This window comes from Podarcis tiliguerta (genome assembly GCF_965153285.1).
Source record: "Podarcis tiliguerta genome assembly, chromosome: 1".
Classification (NCBI taxonomy): domain Eukaryota; kingdom Metazoa; phylum Chordata; class Lepidosauria; order Squamata; family Lacertidae; genus Podarcis; species Podarcis tiliguerta.
In genome coordinates this window covers 5,423,916-5,444,828 of record NC_139534.1, presented here as the reverse complement: position 1 = coordinate 5,444,828, position 20,913 = coordinate 5,423,916, and the positions used below count along the sequence as shown (strand labels likewise).

At 45.6% G+C, this 20,913-nt stretch overlaps 1 protein-coding gene and 1 long non-coding RNA gene across 3 annotated transcripts; one reads left to right on the top strand and one right to left on the bottom strand.

Moving 5' to 3' along the window:
- Positions 1-1,691: 1,691 nt before the first annotated feature.
- Positions 1,692-3,927, bottom strand: LOC310659653. The gene is made up of 2 exons (XR_014502908.1): positions 3,520-3,927; positions 1,692-2,364 (listed from the first exon to the last, which is right to left on the bottom strand). It is a non-coding gene; the product is annotated as an uncharacterized lncRNA (long non-coding RNA).
- Positions 3,928-4,104: 177 nt separating this feature from the next.
- On the top strand, positions 4,105-19,905 carry ACKR3 (atypical chemokine receptor 3). 2 transcript variants are annotated; one of them, XM_083402496.1, is made up of 2 exons: positions 4,105-4,221; positions 18,061-19,905. In XM_083402496.1, exon 2 carries the CDS (start codon positions 18,088-18,090, stop codon positions 19,180-19,182), a length of 1,095 nt encoding a protein of 364 aa, XP_083258622.1. In that variant the 5' UTR covers positions 4,105-4,221; positions 18,061-18,087; the 3' UTR covers positions 19,183-19,905. The 2 variants fall into 2 exon arrangements, with proteins under 2 accessions (XP_083258622.1, XP_083258623.1); XM_083402497.1 differs by lacking the exon at positions 4,105-4,221 and adding an exon at positions 16,826-17,030.
- Positions 19,906-20,913: the final 1,008 nt, after the last annotated feature.

Sequence of the window (20,913 nt, the reverse complement as noted above, 5' to 3'; positions counted from 1 at the left end):
TAAAGATTACAAGAAACCATCCTTGTTTTAAATAAGCCAGCTATCAGTGTGTTATTTACTGATCCTGAGACTACAAATGGAGCTAAATGATCCAAGGTGCTGATACGGAATCTGCAAATACACAAACTCTCTTGCAGGGATGCTTTTGGTCTTTGGGCAGATTCATAACTTTGGTACCGAATGCTGGGTGAGAACCATAAGTCTCTCCATATGACATCATAGGGTGGGATAAAAAAATAGTGGTCAAAATAAGGAGCAAGGTCAAGTGGTCCTTGTCTCCAGGTGATGCAGGCCTCTGTAAAGGTAAAGGGACCCCTGACCATTAGGTCCAGTCGTGACCAACTCTGGGGTTGCGGCGCTCATCTCACTTTATTGGCCGAGGGAGCCGGCGTACAGCTTCCGGGTCATGTGGCCAGCATGACTAAGCCGCTTCTGGAGAACCAGAGCAGCGCACGGAAATGCCGTTTACTTTCCTGCCAGAGCGGGACCTATTTATCTACTTGCAGTTTGACGTGCTTTCGAACTGCTAGGTTGGCAGGAGCAGGGACCGAGCAACGGGAGCTCACCCTGTTGCGGGGATCCGAACTGTCGACCTTCTGATCGGCAAGTCCTACGCTCTGTGGTTTAACCCACAGCGCCACCCGTGTCCCTGTAGGCCTCTGTAGTTAGGACTAAAACCCTTCTGTGCTCATTCTTGATACCTGTTTCTTCCCCATGCAGTCAGTGTTTCTCAAACTTAGGGGCCCAGCTCTTGTTGGACTACAACTCCCAGCATCCCTAGCTAGCAGGACCAGTGGTCAGGGATGATTGGAGTTGTAGTCCAACAACAGCTGGGGACTAAAGTTTGGGAAACACTGTACACTACGTGGTGTTAACTGGGTTTGAGCTGCTTCCCCCCTACAAGAACGGGTTGTCAGGAGTTTATTATATACGTGCCATGCGTGACGTCACTCATTTTCATGGGGATTGTATTGTTTCTGCATTTTTGAAGGACCTGTGCACAGTTCTCCTCATTTGGAACAGAGCAAGCCCACAGCTCCTGTGCCTGCAACTTGTGTGCATTCAGCTTTATGTGTATGGCAACTGGCTTACCTCTCAGAGTTACAATCCACAGCCGCCATTAATGAACTACCATGCCCAGAATAATTGGGAGGGGGAAACTGTGCTTCCCATGTGCTTTAAAGGCCTGGGGTGTGCACAGCTGTACACCTTTGTGCTTCTGGGCTGCTTGTGTGCATTACTCATTAAACACTCCACTGTCTGCTATATGGTGCTTTTCAATTTTTATTTCGGATATCTGAGCTGGGTTTTTTTGTTTTAGTGTGCCTGCATGTCAAAAGGTTTATTATTTCCTTTTAGGTTGGTGAAAGCATGTCACATATCAAACTACACCTCCAGAAGACCAGAACAAATACACAGGTCATTTCTGTTCCTGTGATGACCAACCACCTACTTTTGGGGAAAAATGGGTGTGTGAGTTGTTCTGCTTATGAAATCATATCCTGCTTAAGCTCTTTTGCTACAGCTTTTCTTTTTCCCTTTTTCTTTTAAAAAGAAGAATTATATTTGTCCTTCATGACCCTCCACCTGATTGTTCATTTACCGGTATATGATCTGCTGAATGCTCAGCAGCAGTTTTCAACAGTTTTCACTTATGGTGCTCAACAGGTACATTAATGTAGAATAGTCCATAATGTCATGCAGAGATCCTGGGGGATCCTGCAGTTTATTTCCTTTTATTGCAGGAAATAAGCCATTTTCAAGCCCAAATCAAAATGTCAGAATTGTGGCTGCCCCTATTCTTGAATGGAATTTCGTTTTGTTTTCATTTTTAATGGAACAGAAAAAGAGATTTGAGGCTGGTTGCCCTCCTGCTTGGAAATCTGCTGCCTGAAGCAACTGCTTTGTGCTGTTTTATAATAAGATTTATGCCTGCCATCTGCTTTCTGGTTTATTTGTTTATGCTTCACATTCAGGAATCCCTGCCCACTGGACCAGAGTGTTTGTTGTCATTCTGAAAGGCTGGTGTCGTGGAGCCGATGCTTCCCTTCACAGAAGCCATGGCTGACTCATCAACTGCAAGTCTCGCTGCCCTTCTGCATGTGTTGTAACCATTGTGGCCTTTGTCACGTTTGCTTTCCATTTACCGGAAACACAGCTCAGGCTTTATCCTTTGTCACATTTATTTGCCGTTTGGTGTCTCAGCTACATTGCCAGGAAGCAAGGCTGCAGGTTGTGGCATATGAGCATCTCTCCATATATCTTTCACAATGAAGACAGAGGCAAAGAATCTGTCTTCCTTCGGTTCTCCTTTGCACCTTTGTCCTCCAGCACTTCTCTGGCAGACTTTCCGCTTTCTAATTACTGGAAAAAGAATATTTATTATTAGTTAGTATCAGAGGGTGGCAGCTGGATCTTCACCTATGTGTTTGATTGCGTTAAAGGTAAAGGGAGCCCTGATCATTAGGTCCAGTTGTGGCCGACTCTGTGGTTGCGGCGCTCATCTTGCCAGCATACAGCTTCCGGGCCTTTTGGCCAGCATGACTAAGCCGCTTCTGGCGAACCAGAGCAGTGCACGGAAACGCCGTTTACCTTCCCGCCGGAGCGGTACCTATTTATCTACTTGTACTTTGACGTGCTTTCAAACTGCTAGGTTGGCAGGAGCAGGGACTGAGCAACAGGAGCTCACCCCTTCAAGGGGATTCGAACCTCCGACCTTCTGATCAGCAAGTCCTAGGCTCTGTGGTTTAACCCACAGCACCACCCGCATTCCAAGCCAATTTCTGGTGGTGTTGGGAGAGCATTCATCCCCCCACCTCATCAGACCCTTGACACACCTTGAGAGCTGGTGTGCTATAGCTGCTAAGTGCCCAAGGAAACGTGTTAGTTTAGTTTCCTAAAGATCAAAGCAGCCGTGGAGGTTTGTCTGTTAGAGCAAAGGGGGCACTGCCCCACCCTTCTGCCCTCAGCCCATCTGACGGCCTCCTTGTGTGTGGCTGCCATTTTCCTTGGCTCCCCCTACTGTTGGGCCCCCAGTCCGAATTGGCCCCTGGCGCCACTGGCACTCATGGATCAATGCCGTAATTTGGAGCAGGGGTGCGGGTGGGGCATTCAGACATGCAGTTTTCCGGATTTAACACCCCACAGCTACCTGCTATTTGTTTCATGTGGGGAATGTACACACATCCATTCAAGTGAACCAAATAGCTGCTTGGCTATAAGTCACTTTGGATTGCCTTGGGCAAGATAACAAATGAAATAAAATAATAAAAATAAATGATAGTAACAGCAGACTGGATGGCAATAAAAATGGGAGAAATGGCACGTGGTTAAGGACATAGCTGTCAACGTTTCCCTTTTTTAAAGGGAAATTCCCTTATTCCGAATAGGATTCCTTGCAAGAAAAGGGAAAAGTTGACAGCTATGATTAAGGCCCTCCAAGAGCACTGATTTGTCACTCTTTTATAATATCATGTCAGATATTGATCTGTTAGAATCTTATTTCTGCCATGGACTCACCTTCGGTACAATGCTCTGCCTCTGTAACGTGGCGGGAGCAATAATAATGATCTACTTGACCAGTTTGTCGACCGAGCTAAAGTACGCGAAGTGCTTTGAAGCAAGTGAAATGTTCCGGAGCCGCGAAGAGTTTCCACGCCGCTTTGGCGAAGTAGCTGCGCGCTCCAAGTTCAGCATTTGCCGCTTACTGAGAACGACTCGCAAATGAAAATCGCAGCCTTCCGGACAAGCGCACGTTGCGAAACGTGATCCTAAGGCTGCCCTTGGATGGGGAAAGCAGACCCGCGGAGTTGAAAGGAGCGGGATCCTCCTCAGGGCAGGAGGATTTAGGATTTGCAGACGCGCCGCTTTCCCTCCAGTGACCAAGAAGAATGCGCGGGGCGCCTCCCCCTCTTGCAAGGATCGCGCCGAGAGCCGCGCTGCTCCCTTTTGTGTTGCGCGCGTCTCGCAGGATGCAGGTGCTCTCGGCCGGCGCGCAGCTCGGCGGAGGGAGGGCGGGCGCGGGGCGGGGCGGGCGCGGAGCGAGCCGGCCCCCTCGGGGCTGTGGGGCGGCCCGTGGGCCGAGCTGCCCCCTAGAGGCGCCTTCCCGCCGCGCGCGCCCCGGCCCAGCCCCGATATAAGCGGCGCGGCCGGCGGCCCGAGAGCGCAGTGCCTGGCAAGCGGCGCCCCGAGAGGACGAGCGAGGCGCGCGGAGACGGCGAGGTAGGGAAGGGAAGGGAAGGGAGGGCGGCTTGCCCGGGCGCGTCCCGCCGCCAGGCTTCTTTGTTCGGCGCCGGCCATCGGCCCGGAATGTCTTTGTGCGCGGCGGCGGCGGCGAGCGAGGTCGCTTCTCCGTCTGCGGAGCCGAGCGCGGCTCTGGCCCCCGAAGGGCGCGTGGCCGGGGAGGGCGAGAAGCGGAGCGCCGGGCCAGCCGAGCCGCGCTGCTTCCCGCGGCGCTCCTCTCCGGGCATCGGCGCCGCCAGAGCGGATGGATGGCGTCCCGGGGCGGGCATCTTCCTTCGGGAGAGTTTCCTCCTTGGGGCAGCCTGATCGCCAAGCGAGTTGCAGCACTTGGGCTGCACATCCCTTTCCAAACCCAGCGCTAAATGCATGATTTGGGGTGGGTCAGTGGGGCAGATCAGAAATGATAATGAAGTGCCTGGAATTGCAGCCTGTAGCCCTATTGATAGGGACCCAGGTGGCACTACCATGCACAGGGGCTTACTTCTGAGGAAGCGTGCATGGCATCAGCCTGCAGAGCTACAATGCTGACCACATGTCCCTGGGGGTGTGCACATCAAATGCACTGTGGTGTTTTGGGATGACATTGCACATGTCAAGGGACTCTCAGCAGAAATGGGCTGCGGGCAACAGTCAGTGCTTTTGATCCTCAGTGCTAGTCAGGCCAGTTAACAAAGGAGATTTACATCAAGGGTAAATGCTTTGGCCACATCACAGGAATCTGTATGAGGACTGCACTCCTAAGCACACGCATTAGAGAAGTAAGTCTCATTTACCCTAAGCAAACATGCTTAGGATGGCAGGACTCAAACCAACGACTTCAAGTTACAAGAAAGGAGATTCCGACTAAACATCAGGACAAAATTTCTGATAGTAAGAGCTGTTTGTCAGTGGAACAGACTCACCCAAGGAGTTGGTGGGCTCTCCTTCCTTGGAAGTATTTTAGCAGAGGTTGGAGGGCCATCTGTCATGGTTGCTTTAGCTGAGATTCCTGCACTGCAGGGGGTTGGACTAGATGACCCCTGGGGGTCACTTCCAACTCTACAATTCTGTGAGTCAATGATTCTAGGATCACATTGCAGAAGTTTCACAAAGCCACGCTTTGAAAAGCGAGAGAACTTGTCACCTGCTCTTTTGTATGCGTATCCCTGTTTCAATAGGAAGCTAAACACCCCTAGAGAAAGAAGAGCTGCTTTTGTGTTGTTGTTGTCATTTGTTGGGGTCAGGCAGTCTCCTTCACTGACAAGCATTCAGGGGATGGGCAGTAAACAGCCACCCTGTAACTTTCAGCAGTAATGAGGAGTTGTAAAGTTACTCTGTTTAGTTGCTAAAAGCAGGATAATGAGGGTTAAAAGAAAAAAGCCAGAGTGCCTCATTAAAAGTTTTATGATCCTCTGAAAGTATTAGTGGGCATTCCCAAGAATATTTTAAAGTTTCATTCAAGGCTATGGCAACTTTTTGTTTGTTTGTAAGTTTAAATGTTGCCGTTGAGTCTCAGACTTGCAGGGGAAAGTGACAAAGAGTTGTGCAAAGAGGCCTGTCTTTCTCTTCCCTGAATTTTCCACCAGCAGAAGGTCTGATTCATTGCCAAAGGGTTCCAGGAACAAGTTTTCTTTAAAAAGAGAAAGGGACTCCTCCCTTGCCTTGCACATTTCAGATGTTTCTGTGTGTTTGCCACTGTTTTATTAAATAAGCTACAAAGAGTGAAATGTTAAATGTTCTTTTTCTGTCAACTTTTGACTAAGCAGAGCAGACGTTAGGTAGCAAGAGTCACGTGGTTTGATGGGGGAAGAAGCGAAGTGTACCACAAAGACACTTTCCACAAGGAATCATTTTTCTTTGAACAAGCTGATATACTTCAGCAGACACCACACCAGAAAGAAAGGAGCCGTGCTCTTATTTTCATTGACTTTATTAATAGGTAGCAGCATTGCCTATAAATGTCTTCCGATATCGCATGCCATCTAATATTGCCTGCCTAGTTTTGAAGGTGTAAAATGGTATTAAGTTGGGTTCATGCCCTGTTGGTTTGCTTGATCTCAGTCACAGAATCCAAGTTGGGGAGCTGTTGGCAGGACACCTTTGTGAGCTTGTGGAAGAGGAGCTAAAGGAAATGAGAACTTCAGAATATTTAGCTAAGACGTTCTGTGGATGGTTGAGAAGATACAGAGCAACTTTCATGTCTGTTTTTCAGATACACTGCATATGTTTGCACCCAGCCTTAACAACACAAATAAGACTCTGATGCAATTTTTTCTACAGCTCCTTTATCATGTCTGTTTGAGGTGATTCTTTAGGGCATTGGACTACTGTTTTTCAGGCATGCTTAATAAAAGTGAGTGATGTGTTTGACCTCACACTGAGCTGCTTTTAATTCCCTTAATCCAATTGTTCAGATCTTGTTCTTACACTTGGACGGACTGGACTTGGTAGTTCTGGGTTGGGATGGCAGTCAGGTGGCTTCTTAGAAATACTTCCACAGTTTTGCTTTTAACAATTGTAGACAAAGAACATCAAGCCGCTCTGAAAATATTATTTGATATTTTAAAAGCCCTTCAACAGTGGATAGACTAAGGATTTCAGATTTTTAGACCAACAGAAGTTATGCCAATAAAATATGAAATTCTGTCTTTGTTTTAATATTCCATAATAAATGTTGCTGTGGAATCAGGTGTGTGTGTGTGTGTGTCAGTATTCTACTCCTTATGCAGAATGAGATGATAGGCTGACATGGCAGAATTCTGGGCTGTGTCTCTTCGGATGGCAAGTGTAGTTCTGTATTTTTTAAAGCTCCCTCTCTTAAAAAAACACTTTGTTTAGAAAAGAGGGATAAAGGTTTGCCCAGCCCCAGCCCTTGATGTACAAGGTAGGACGTTTTTTACATGGGAAACTTTCAAAATAAGAACCCATCCTGCAGTCTGAATTTCACCACCTGATTATCCATAATGGGCAGAATGATTTGAAGTTTGCAGAATTGGGTTCTGCATATTAATTCCAAAATGTCAAAGGTCATGTTAAAAGTAAATTTGCAGCTATGCAGTAACAAAGGAGTGTGCTTTAACTCCATCACGCTTTGCTTCTTGAAGGCAAAGGGGACAAGGGGAGCTATTTGTCTGTGCGATTTGGTTACGGCAGCAAACATCCTCTCACAGAATCAAATTCTTTCTTGGGCAAAGGAAAAGGAAAGGGCGAGCTGGGAAATCAAGTGCCTGGGAGGACTTGGTTTTTTATGTATGAAGAGGATGAATGAATAACAGGGAAGACCGTATAGATCTTTGTTTTCCTGCTATGATTCCAGATGTGGACTGTTTCAGAAACCTGATTTCTCTGTCATCCAACCCACCTGCAGTTCCTTTAAGTGCAGCCATAGGACAGTTACCCCCCAGCCTGCCCTTCTCGCTGCCCTTCTAAATCGAGAGTAAGGGGCAGAATAGCTCTGGTCTCCCTGGCCAGAGGACCCCCAGCTCTGCTTACTGGAACAATCCCAGACAATAGCCGGACGGGTCTTCTACTGCAATTGTCTTTGAATATGGCTGTCCCTGATCTTCAATATCAACAGCTAATCCCCGTGGCGATTTGAGCATATCACTTTTCTGGCTGCGGCTGAGCATTGTTGGCATGCAAGCATCTAAATAGCATCATGGGGTCTTGCCACACATTGAGGTGGCTGCAGAATAAAAGTAGACTGGGCAGTGCAGTTTCTCAGGCCTGTCCTGGGAGACTTCTGACTGGCATGCGTTAGGACCTCAGAGCCATTCATTAACAAACAGTCAAGATTGCTTTGTTTTACGTTTCAGCTGGCACACTGGGCTAGGCTCCCTTGCTATTCTGGGGTGAGCACTGGCAGGGGGCCACAAAGCCTACAATCAGCTTAAATCCTTTTCTTTCATGGGCTGTTATTCTATCCCATTGCAGGGAGGAGGGGCATGGCTTTTGCTAGGGAATAGGAACTCACCCAATTGTTGATTTCACCGTGTTGATCTAGCACTACCCTTGATCAATCTGAGCTCCTTTTTGAAAACATTTGCTTAAAATTCACACGGAAATTCTCATTGCATTAGTTGGAATGTGATGCTTTTAGTGGGACAGTTAAAGTGTAATGAGCTGTTGATTCCACAACATTAAACCAAGTTACTTTTAATGTGCTTGACTCAGTCAGGAGATTCCTTTTTCAGTTTCTATTTCCATTGTGGTGATAAGCCAGTACTGTCAGCTGCAGTAAGCTGATTAAGGCAAGTCAAAGCAAACATGCCTGAATCCTGCATATAAGCAAGTAAAACTAGATTTTATTTTCTAGTTTAAGCAGGATTGAAACTTCTTTTCCACTCACCCCTGTCCTTACAGATTGTAGAGTATTAGTAGTAACTTAATTCTTTAAAGCAAATAAATTATTTTACTAGCTAGTTAGTATTAGGAGTGAAAGTAATGGGTAAGATACATCTAGACAATTTAAAATAGATATGATGAACCCCTTTGATGAATAGGCTAAATAAATGTGTTGATTTCCTTCATTTACACAAGTTGAGCACTGCAATCCAATTGTGTAAGTTGCTCGCATTGTTTTTGCACTGAATGTCAGAGGAGAAGAGATGGGAAGAAAGGGTAGTAACTGAAAGCCCTCCCAAGGTATAGAAGTCCCAGGGCTACAGTCTAAAAGTCATGTAATGCAGCAACCTTGTTGAAGCTAAGAAGAGGCAGGTTTGGACCCGTTCAGTCCATCTGGGTAACTTAAGGATTCCCTTCTTTAGCTTCCTGGTGAAAGGGTAGGATAGTAATAAACTTTCTTTTTTAAAAACTTAACAATGAGGATTAGAAATTTATTTTATTTTGGGGGGAGGGGGAGGAATTGATTATAGCTCTAAAGCAGGGTTTCCCAAACTTGGGTCTCCAGCTGTTTTTGGACTACAGTTCCCATGATCCCTGACCGATGGTCCTGCTAGCTAGGGATGATGGGAATTGTAGTCCAAAAACAGCTGGAGACCCAAGTTTGGGAAACTCTGCTCTAATGAGTTCCAGCTTCTCTGAGTCGTGTGGTTGTAAATGACATGGTTTTTTCCCCTTGCTAGTAAGATTTTCTTGTTGGTATAACTTAATTTTTTTTAGTATCAACACGAGTTGAATGCATAGAAATATCACATCTCTGCCCCATGGACATGCCATTAGATGTCCAAATCAGGGGCAGCAGAGCAGTTAGCCACTTGCAGGCGAACAAGCAGTGATGAACAGGGATGTAGAGAACTAAGTGACATGGGTGGTGCAGGCAGGTAATGTGGGTAGTTTCATGACAAAATTCGCACTCTTTTTATTCCCTTGGGAAACATGTATTTTAACCAAATTGTTTGTGTGAGGCCTCCTCAGAAATATGAGGAAGATGGCCCTGATTCCCTGATAGCCACATGTTTGTTTACTGATCAGTGGTACATCTGGTTACAAACTTAATTCGTTCCAGAGGTCCATTCTTAAGTTGAAACTGTTCTTATCCTGAGGCGCGCTTTCGCTAATGGCGCCTCCCGCTGCGCGACTTCTGCTTGCATCCCAGGGCAAAGTTTGCAACCAGGAGCAACTACTTCCGGGATAGCGGTGTTCAGAATCTGAAGCGTGCGTAACCGGAAGCGTTTGTAAACAGAGGTACCACTGTATCTAGAACTGGGCCAAAATGACCCAGAAATTCCTAGGCAAATGTTTTATACAGAGACATTTCATTTTCTCACCAACCTGCTTTTCCTCTGAATATTCTCCATTTATTTGTGTGCCACCCCCTTCATGCTTGATCTGGGACATTGTGGAGGATGCAAAATGGAGGCCACGTTGCCCCCATGGTTGCTGCTGCTGTTGCCAGTTGCAAGAGCAGCAGTACCCAAAACAACAACACCCCCAGTTGGGAGGGAAGAAAATAAAAGAAGACGTTTTACTGCCGCTGCTAATGGTGAGTCTCACACTCAAGCAACTGTTTAAGAATTTATGTTTCCCTGGATAAATGCCATGAAATATACCCCAATGTTTCTGCCCACAAATAAAATGCAAAATTCTGAGAAGCCTTTTGCACACTTGTCAGAGATGTACCTAAGCTCCCTTGCACCACTGGCAAGGAGGTGTATTTGTGCTCCCCCCACATCCCTTGTGCCCTTGGCAAGGAGATGTACTGGCACCTCTGAAGCCAGGAGAGACCATGGACAATAAACTCTAAAGTGTTGCTTTTCATTGCCTCTCTCTTGGGAGGGAGCCCTGGAGGGCTGCTCGATGGCCCATGCCAGTGACCAGATTCCTCCACCGAGCCACCCAGAAATGCCTGTGTGCCTATCAAAGCCACCCAGAGCAGTGGCAGGGCAGCCAGGGACTAGGCAGCCAGTGGGGCAGGCTCCTAGCCACTCCAAGCCAGAGGGCTTGGTTTTTGTGTCCCCTTCCCTGCCGGGCCTGTGCCTTTGGTGGTGGCCAAGCTGGCCAACCCCCAGATCTGCCTCTGCACATGGTGCTATGTCTGTTGATTGTTTTTAAAACGAAAGAAACCTGCAAATCTTGGAGAGGTTGTACCAGAATTTCTGATCTATATATATTTTTTCAGTAGAGGGCAGTATATTCTGAGTAGTTGTACTAAAACCAATCTTGCTTTGCCAAGGCAAACAGTGTTCCTTTCTCTGAAAAAGCATACAGTTTTAACACTTGCAGGCACACACGCAAACACACATACGCTCTGTATTAATATCTTGTTAAACACCATTTGACAACAATAAGAGTGGGATTAAAATATATTGCAGGGGTTGGTGACATGAACAAACAAGGGATTACCTGAAATCAAAGAGAAGTGGGTGAGTCTTTGTTGTGAAGTTGGATGAGCTCTGTGGCATCTGTCCAGGGTCCTGAGCCTCGTTGACGTGTGGATGTTTGTCTGTCTTGTGAAAAATCTCAGTAAAGAATAAATAAATCAGATTGTGTTAGGGTCAAACTAGGTATGATATGGTAGATCTATGAGCTTTATGCTCAGATAAACAGGTTTCGCTGGAGGTAGGCTAAGCACAATGGAAGAAGGTATAGAACCAGTGATTAAATTTGCCTTTCCCCCTAACTGAGTACACTTTCCGTACTAGATCTCAGCAGTGGAGAAGGTGATGTTTGGAGGACAGACCTTGTATGTGAGGAGGACTACCCTCCTCTCCACGCATGCAACCCCTTTGCTGCTAAAATATAGCTTCTTCCTGATGGTGGGAGCTCTGGGTTTAAAACAACAGATTTGCTACCATCGTGTTTCTAGTTTGGTCCTCAGGAAGGACATTGGAGAACCCAGCTTCTCTTTATTTTTACTTTTTGTATTAAAACTTGCCTTATCAGGTCAGCTTACAGTGAAAGATTCAAAACACTTACATAAAGATAAGACAAAAAGAGCAAATCTGTGCAGAGTTAGTCCCTTTCTGAGTTAGTCCCGTTCTCTCACTTATCCAATACTACAGCAGCTTGTGGAGGAGCAGAAGAGAGGAAGAGGAAGAGAAAGAACTTGGAATGGACAATTGTGGGGCATAGATTTGTTGGTGTTTTGGAAATAAACAGATGCTGCACCTTATTCACCCTGGAATTAGTGAAGCAGTTGGGCTGGGCATTTAAATTGCATCTTAAAATTCAACGTCTGTATAAACACTATTAATCCATAGATTTGTCCAACCAGCAGATTAATAAAAACAACTTCAGTTCAGCAGCCTCACACCCCAGGATTTTTCAAAAGATGAAAGGGAATTGACTGGTTTGGCCTTTTTAGAAGGGGAGAAAGCCACCACAAAGGATATCCTGGGCTTTTCACTAGATGACCAGGGCATTCTGAGTGGGGTGTTCCTTGCCAATTGGGGGGAGATAGAAGAGAAGGTGTTCATTCAGACACCTTGATCCTGACAATTCAGAGAAGCCTTTCTGAACCTTGGGTTCCCCGATACTGTTGGACTACAACTCTCATCACCCCTGACCAATGGTCTTGCCAGATAGGGATTATGGGAGTTGTTGTCCAACAACATCTGGGGTCCCAAGGTTGAGAAAGGCTGAATTAGAACCTGAAAGGTTTTAAAAAGCAAAGCAGACCATATTGCTTCTAAGTGAGCCTGCAACCTGACCGGTAGCCAGTGTAGTATTTTAAGGGCAGATGTAACATGCGTCCACCATTGTGACGTGGGTAACTTGGGTGATGCTGCCATATTCTGGACCAGGTGCAGTTTTCAAACTCTCTTCACAAGCCATACCACATAGAGGGCACTCCAATACTCCAATCTTGAGATCGACAAGGCACAGCTCCTATTAGCCGCTTCCTTCTTAGGGGGATGGAAGGCAGCCGTGGTTCTACCCCTAGGAGGAGAGGGTTGAGTTTCCAGCTCCATGCCTTACCTTGACAATATGAGGGCCGTTTCTCATTATAACTAACTGAATTGTGGCAGGGAGTAAAAGGAAGCAGCTGGTCATGGTTTTGTACCTCCTACATAACCACATCTGAGCTGCCCACAATTTTTCACTGCCCTCCTCGGTTCAGAAGACTTCTCTTTTGCTTCAGTTGTCCACAGCATGCATTCCCAAAGCAGTCTCTTGATGGCTGCAGATTCAGTCCTTCCTGATGCTATGAGGAGGATGCTTTATCCAGTGTTGCTGATTTCATTTGGTCTTTGGTCGGTCTGCAGAAGCACGCCTTGGCCATCTTGCCAGACTTTCCATTACGAGGGTGATGTTTAATGGGGAAGAGGGAGCTCCGAGATGTTCATAAAAGGAGGCTGCCAGATAAGTACTTTCTTGGCTTCCACATGTAACTGCTTGCTAAATCAAATTAACGCTGCCCCACAGGCCAGAGAAAGCAGAGAAGGGAGCAGGTTACTAGTTCAATAGGCAAGTTCTGTAAAAGTTGGGCCTGGCAACCATCCAAACTGGGGTAGCGGGTGTAGACAACTTTGCATGAAATAAGTACAGTCGTACCTTGGAAGTCGAATGGAATCCATTCCAGAAGTCCGTTCAACTTCCAAAATGTTTGAAAACCAAATCGCGACTTCTGATTGGCTGTAGGAAGCTCCTGCAGCCAGTCAAAAGCCATGGAAGCCCTGTCGGACATTCGGGTTCCAAAAGAACATCTGCAATCCAGAACAATCACTTCTGGGTTTGCGGCGTTAGGGAGCCAAAACGTCCGAGTTCCAGGGCCTTCGACAACCAAGGCACGACTGTATTGGAAATGCATAATCTAACTCTTAAAGGTGTGGTTGGGTTGTGTATGTTTTCAAAGGGAAGAAACAAATGCGGTCATTTTCAACCAGTCCTTTGACTTCCATATCTCCATGTCTGGGGTGGGGGACCTTTTACAGCCTAAGGGCCATGTTCCTTCATGGGCAGCCTTCTGGGGGCCACAGTGGTGAGTAGAGTGACAGGTATTATTCTTACCTTGTACAAGAAATGTTAGTGGTTTCTATAAACACCCCCAGCATGCACACTCCATCTCACATCGCCCCCACCGTTCCAGGCAACCCAGAGTCCAAGAGCCCATTCCAGTTGCGCAGAAGCACAGAGTGAGCTACGGAGCAGGGCATCTGAAGGGGGCATAGCCATGGGTTGTGTGGCCTGGTAACAGCCCCAGGGACCATACTGAGAGGCCTGGAAGGCCACATTCAGGCCCAGGCCTAAGATTCCCCACCCAAGCTCTGAAGTGCCCGGCAACATTACTAAACGTTTCTGCCTTCTGATACGCAAGTGGCAGGCATTCTTTTGAAAAGCTCTAAGGAGCACAAATCACAGCATCTCTCTCTGTGTGTAGGCACATTCCAGATCCTAGAATAACATGCGCTCCTCAGCGACTCATGCATCCCATAATACATTAAAGTATCCTGAGTTTGGAGAGCAGTTTGTTTGATGAAACTGCTGCCAGTGTGGAAAGTTGCTGGGTGGAGAGGGGGCGGTGGCATGTCCACCTACCTGAGGAACTGAAATACACCTGGCTGGAGATAGTCTTACCACCCCCACTCAAACTAGGCTCAAAAGTGTGATTGTGCCACAAGGCCAGAAAGGCACCCAACTGTACATCTTAGCCTCTGTGTCTGGGCACACGTGCCTGGAATGCAGTGAGATCTGGTGTGAAGAAATGGTCGCCTTCTGTCTTTGAGCTTGGGGGGGTCATGAGGCGCTTGCTCTCATGTTGGCACAGCGCCACCCAGAGGGCACCACTGTACTAGCGTCTCTCTTTAGGCTTTGGTAGGTCTGTTGCCACCACCGTCTGATAGCAGCACAGAGACTGGCCACAAAAGGAGATCTGAGATGAATGAAGGAGAAGGGCTGGATTCTGGTTTCAGTGCCATGAGTTTAAATTTTCAGAACTCTTCTGAGCCAATGTAAATGATTACAAGGGGATAAGACAACCTGCTGGAGTTGCTCAAAGATAAAACCATTGTTAAATCAGAAAAAAGCAGTTTCTGAAGGCTTTTAGCCGTTTCTCATCCTGACTGATTCTCGTAATAACTGCTGCTTCAGATCTTTCAGTTCCAATATATTTATAGCAGTGAGATTCAGTTAGTTTTATTCTAAATGCTTAAAAAGCTGAAAGAAATGCCAAGCATTCTGGAGAAGTCTCAATTGTAAGTCTTTTTCTTTCTTTACATATTTAGCTCTCAGTGGTACTTCCCTGTTCCTCACTTTCTCATATACTTCCAGCCTTCACAGTAATCCTTTCCACTTCTGACTGCATAAAATACCTCCACTGTCCCTCTGTTCTGTGAAAAAGCTTCACCTATTGAATTTCTGCCTAATCCATAAAGTTTATGCACATTTTTCTAGAAAAAATGAGCAAGCCACACCACTGCATCATGACAATCTACGTACAATATACCCATATTTAGAAGACTATGTGCAGTATTAAAACTTATATTTCAGCAAGTGGAGTCTAGCTAAAAACAGTGTGTTGTGGGGTAAAGTCTGCCTTTCTCACAAAGGCAGGCTTAAGACTGCAGTGCAAGTGGTGTATCACTCGCCATACAGGGCAGGAGGGGTGGAGAACCTGCCCCCCCCGGCTTTTTCTCAACCCCCCCCCCCAATTGTGGAGGAAGATTTATATAAGCTCCATACTGGCATCAAGGAGGAGTGGGAAGCCTGAGGCCTCTGAGACAAATAAAGGCTGCACCTGCTTGGATGTGGAATAGAATAGAATAGAATAGAATAGAATAGAATAGAATAGAATAGAATAGAATTGATTATTTATACCCCGCCCATCTGGCTGGGTTTCCCCAGCCACACTGGGCGGCTTCCAACAAAGTATTAAAATACAGTGGTCTGTTAAACATTAAAAGCTTCCCTAAACAGGGCTGCCTTCAGATGTCTTCTAAAAGTCTGGTAGTTATTCTTCTCTTTGACATCTGGTGGCAGGGCGTTCCACAGGGTGGGTGCCACTACCGAGAAGGCCCTCTGCCTGGTTCCCTGTAACTTGGCTTCTCGCAGTGAGGGAACCGCCAGAAGGCCCTCGGAGCTGGACCTCAGTGTCCGGGTAGAACGATGGGGGTGGAGACGCTCCTTCAGATATACTGGACCGAGGCCGTTTAGGGCTTTAAAGGTCAACACCAACGCTTTGAATTGTGCTTGGAAACATACTGGGAGCCAATGTAGACCCACCGGTTATGTGGTCTCGGTGGCCGCTCCCAGTCACCAGTCTAGCTGCCGCATTCTGGATTAGTTGTGGTTTCTGGGTCACCTTCAAAGGGAGCCCCACGTAGAGCGCATTGCAGTAGTCCAAGCAGGAGATAACTAGAGCATGCACCACTCTGGCAAGACAGTCCGCAGGTAGGGAGGGTCTCAGCCTGCGTACCAGGTGGAGTTGGTAGACAGCTGCCCTGGATACAGAATTGACCTGCGCCTCCATGGACAGCTGTGAGTCCGCTAGCTGCATCATGGAGGAATGGTGGGATATAAATGTCAGAAAAGCAATCAAAGTAAAAAAAAAGTTTTATCATTGATAAATGATATGGAAAGGAAGACCAACTATATAAAAACCAACCTGGTCTTCATCAAAACACTATTGCACAGGGTCATCCAGTGAAATTAACTGCCTGCAAATTTGGGAGAAGCAAGTGTGAGTACTTTTTCACAAAGTGTGCAATTGGTCTATGAATATAGTTGCTGCAGAATGTTCTAATAATCACCAGCACAAATAGTTTTTGAAAGCGCTACATAAATTTGAATAATTTTATCAGCAGTTTATCAATCGTTTTTCAGTAGTTTTTGACTATAATCTGTGGGGAAAGAACCTCCAGGCATTGTCCTTCTGACTAGTGTATTTTACCTTGGGCAAGTAGTGAGAACAGTCACATAACTGGGTTCTCTAAATTTGTACTTGTATCCAGATAAGGCGGTCCTTCTTATCCTTCGCTCTCACAACTTCTTTGTGTGGAAAGGAACATCCTAATACTGTAAAAAAGCATTTTGCCAAACCATTCAGTCTGTGCCAAGAGAACCCAAGATTAACATTAAATAATTGCTGCCACCATCACCTCATAATAAATGTTGTAAAGGGTGTGGAAAATCAAATGGCTGTTGCGGTAGGTAGATATCAAATTCTGAAGCAGTAACCTTCGCCTTTTCAAATTGCTTAGGGCCAACCCAAGGCACGATGGTGCCTCATACAATGAAATATAAATGGCACCTCTTCTTCCACTAATGAACACCTGTGGTCTTGCCCAGCTCCTCTTCATGTGTACACAACTCATGCAGAAGAACTTTCCAGTGAAAATGTCATGGATCAGATCTGTCTGTCATCAGTCTTGCCACCCTTAATGGCATCCCAAACCGCTACTTGACTTAATGTAAAGACTGCCGTCTTTCTCCAAGGTTATTTAGAAAAAAAATGTTTAGGGATTTACTGGGCAAACATTGCACTACAGTTCTCAATTTTATGCAGCCTCATCAAAAATCCCACTAAAATTGTAAATGCCTTGAACACTATAAACTGATGGCCCCATCCAGCAAGATTTGAATTTAGTGCTTTCTAAAGCAAGGGATGGGATGCAGGTGGCGCTGTGGGTTAAACCACAGAGCCTAGGACTTGCCAATCAGAAGGTTGGCGGTTCGAATCCCATTGCTCGGTTCCCTTCTCCTGCCAACCTAGCAGTTCGAAAGCACGTCAAAGTGCAAGTAGATAAATAGTTACCTCTCCGACAGGAAGGTAAACAGCGTTTCCGTGTGCTGCTCTGGTTCGCCAGAAGCAGCTTAGTCATGCTGGCTACATGACCCGGAAGCTGTACGCTGGCTCCCTCGGCCAGTAAAGCAAGATGAGCGCCACAACCCCAGAGTCGGCCATGACTGGACCTAATGGTCAGGGGTCCCTTTACCTTTAAGGCAAGGGATGACAGTGTTTGCCAGCAATTTTCAAATACTTTGATGGGTTTATTCTAGTGGGAAGCCTGAGTATTGCAGGCTAACCTTTTAGCCTAGAATTGTAGTATTGAAACTACTAGGGTAAGCAGATAGGATACATTGATTATATTGAGAGCTGTATGATTTAAGTTATGGATAACAGACACCCAGCAGTTATTTAACCCTGATATCTTACAGCCAGAGACTGCAGTGCAGCAGAACTATCACTTAAAGAAAAAGTGTACAAATGCCAATGTTTCCTTTCTACTGTTTTCTGAATATTTTTATGGCAATGGTGGTAGTTTGTTTAAAATCTGAAGGGTGTCGTGTAAGATGCCACTTAACCAAAACATTCAGTGCACAAATTGTCTCTGGACTGGTGGTAAGGTTATTTGGGATGAAGGCATTTGTTTAAAAATGGCTGTTTTTGTTAACCAAGATGCTTATCCTTTCTCTTCTTGCTGCTTTGTTTTGCCTTAGGCTGCCTCCATCCCAGAGCGACCAGCTATGAATACCATTGATTTGCCAACCCTATTTGAACATGTGGAAGGGGAGAATTTCACTGAAACCAACTTGACTTGTGGCAGTGGAGACTGCATCACTGTGGACTCCTTATCATGCCCAGCTATGCTCAACAGAAATGCCCTGCTTTACACCCTCTCCATTTTTTATATCTTTATATTTATGATAGGCTTAGTGGCCAACTTTGTGGTTGTCTGGATGAACTTCCAAGCCAAAACAACTGGCTACGAAACTCATCTCTATATCTTCAATCTAGCCATTGCCGACCTGTGTGTGATCATCACCCTTCCAGTCTGGGTGGTCTCCCTTGTTCAGCACAGCCAGTGGCACATGGGAGAGATCACTTGCAAGATCACTCACCTCGTGTTTTCCATCAATCTGTATGGGAGCATCTTCTTCCTGGCATGCATGAGCGTGGATCGATATCTCTCAGTGGCCTGCTTCACAACCTCCAGCAGTGTTAAAAAGAAGAGGATCCGCCGCTGCATCTGCATCTTTGTCTGGCTTTTTGCTTTCTTTGTGTCTATCCCAGATACCCACTACCTGAAGACCGTTTCCTCCAACAATGAGACCTATTGCCGCCCTGTCTACCCGGAGGAGAACGCTAAGGAGTGGCTGGCTAGCATGGAACTGAGCTCTGTCATTCTAGGCTTTGTCATTCCTTTCCCCATCATTGCCATTTTCTATTGTCTCCTGGCAAGAGCCATATCTGCCTCTAGTGACCAAGAGAGGAAGAGCAACGGGAAAATAATTTTCTCCTATGTCATTGTGTTTCTGGTCTGCTGGCTGCCGTACCATGTCGTGGTCTTGCTTGACTTGTTGGTGACCTTCCATTTCCTTCCCTTCAGCTGCCACATGGAGAGCTTCCTCTTTGCGGCTCTTCATGTCACTCAGTGCTTGTCTCTGGTTCACTGCTGCGTCAACCCCATGCTCTACAGCTTCATCAACCGAAACTACAAGTATGAGCTCATGAAAGCTTTCATCTTTAAGTACTCTGCCAAAACAGGCCTCACCAAACTAATCGATACTTCCAAGGTATCAGAAATGGAGTACTCTGCTCTGGAACAAAATGCTAAATGATCACAGCTCCACAAGAGACTTTTTCTGTGCTCTGTCTTTAGCTGGACAATAAATTTGACCTAATATAATACAAATACAAACATGACTGTGCTTTTTTCGGAACAAATCATGTACCACCAAAATACTGCATTTTAAATGTTTTCTTGTCTTATTTCTGCCATTAGCTAGTCCACACTGTTCAGTTATGCTATTGGGAGTGGGAGGGAAATATACAGTAAACAAAGCTGTCTTGTGGTAAAGATGTTCCTTATTTTATTATATCCCAGTTGGGGAGCAGATAGGCCCCTTCCCTAGCTACCTTGACTTCACTGTATACATTTTTACAGTGTGTATTTAAAGAAAGCAGACCTCTATTTTCTTGCTTTTGCAATTATACTGGAAAATCAAATATATTTAATCATGCGTTTGAAGCTTCTTGTCATCAAATATAGAATGCTGTCCTTTTAATGTTAGAATTCCATTCAGTTTACTGTTGTAAGAGTAGTACTTATAACAATTGTTAAATGAAAAATATATGTTCTTCTCTTCTAAGATGGCCTTGGCAATTTTTTTGTGGCAATATAGTTGTAATCTAGATTTTTTTAAAAAAATATAATGCTCATTATACCATGTGATTATTGTGTAAAGATGTGTTTCAAAACCCTCACACACTTATTTCATTCAGTGTCCCATCTCCTTATTTGTAAATTATTTTTTGAAAAAATAAATATATTTGAAAACGAAGCAGGAGTAGCATTTCATTTATTTATTTTACACTTACTTTATGATTTTTACGTTTCTTTCTGCAAAGGAAGAATAATCAGATACTCTTTTTAGAGGGGGACAATGGCATCTACCTCCCAATAGCATCTGCACCATGGTAGCAGTAGACAAGGCAGGCTCTCTTCTGAGGGATTGTGAGATTCCCCGTGAGATTCCCAGAGGTATCTTTTGGAAATACAGTGGTGTCCCGCAAGACGAATGCCTCGCAAGACGGAAAACCCGCTAGATGAAAGGGTTTTCCGTTTTGGAGGTGCTTCGCAAAACGAATTTCCTATGGGCTTGCTTCGCAAGAAGAAAATGTCTTGCGAGTTCCTGCGATTTTTTTTCGCTCCCCACCCCCTTTTTCTAAGGCACTAAGCTGCTAATAGCCTTTTAGCAGCTAATCCGCTAATCCCTTAAACCTTTAATAGCCGCTAATAGCCGCTAAACCGCTAATCTGCTAATCCGCTAATGGGGTTGCTTCGCAAGACGAAAAAACCGCTAGACGAAGAGACTCACGGAACGGATTCTTTTCGTCTTGCGAGGCACCACTGTAAAAGGACCTTATCTATCTCTGACAGCCTCCCCCTCCATGGTTTGCACTATGGTCAGTGCAGGAAACCAAGGGAAAGAATCCGTTCCTTCCTTCCTTCCTTCCTTCCTTCCTTCCTTCCTTCCTTCCTTCCTTCCTGCTGGACCTGCCTCAAGACTCTTTAAAGTGTTGATCTGTAACTAACAACTATAGGTAGGTAGCCGTCTTGGTCTGCCATAGTCGAAACAAAAGTAAATAATTCCTTCCAGTAGCACCTTAGAGACCAACTAAGTCATACCATACCAATACTCATACTCAATACTCATACCAATAACAAACTTAGTTGGTCCTTAAGGTGTTACTGGAATAATTTTTTTTATTTTCTTTCGACTAACGAATATGTTAGTCCTTAAGCTGCCACAATTTTTTGTTCTCTTTTTGCTGCAACAGATTAACAT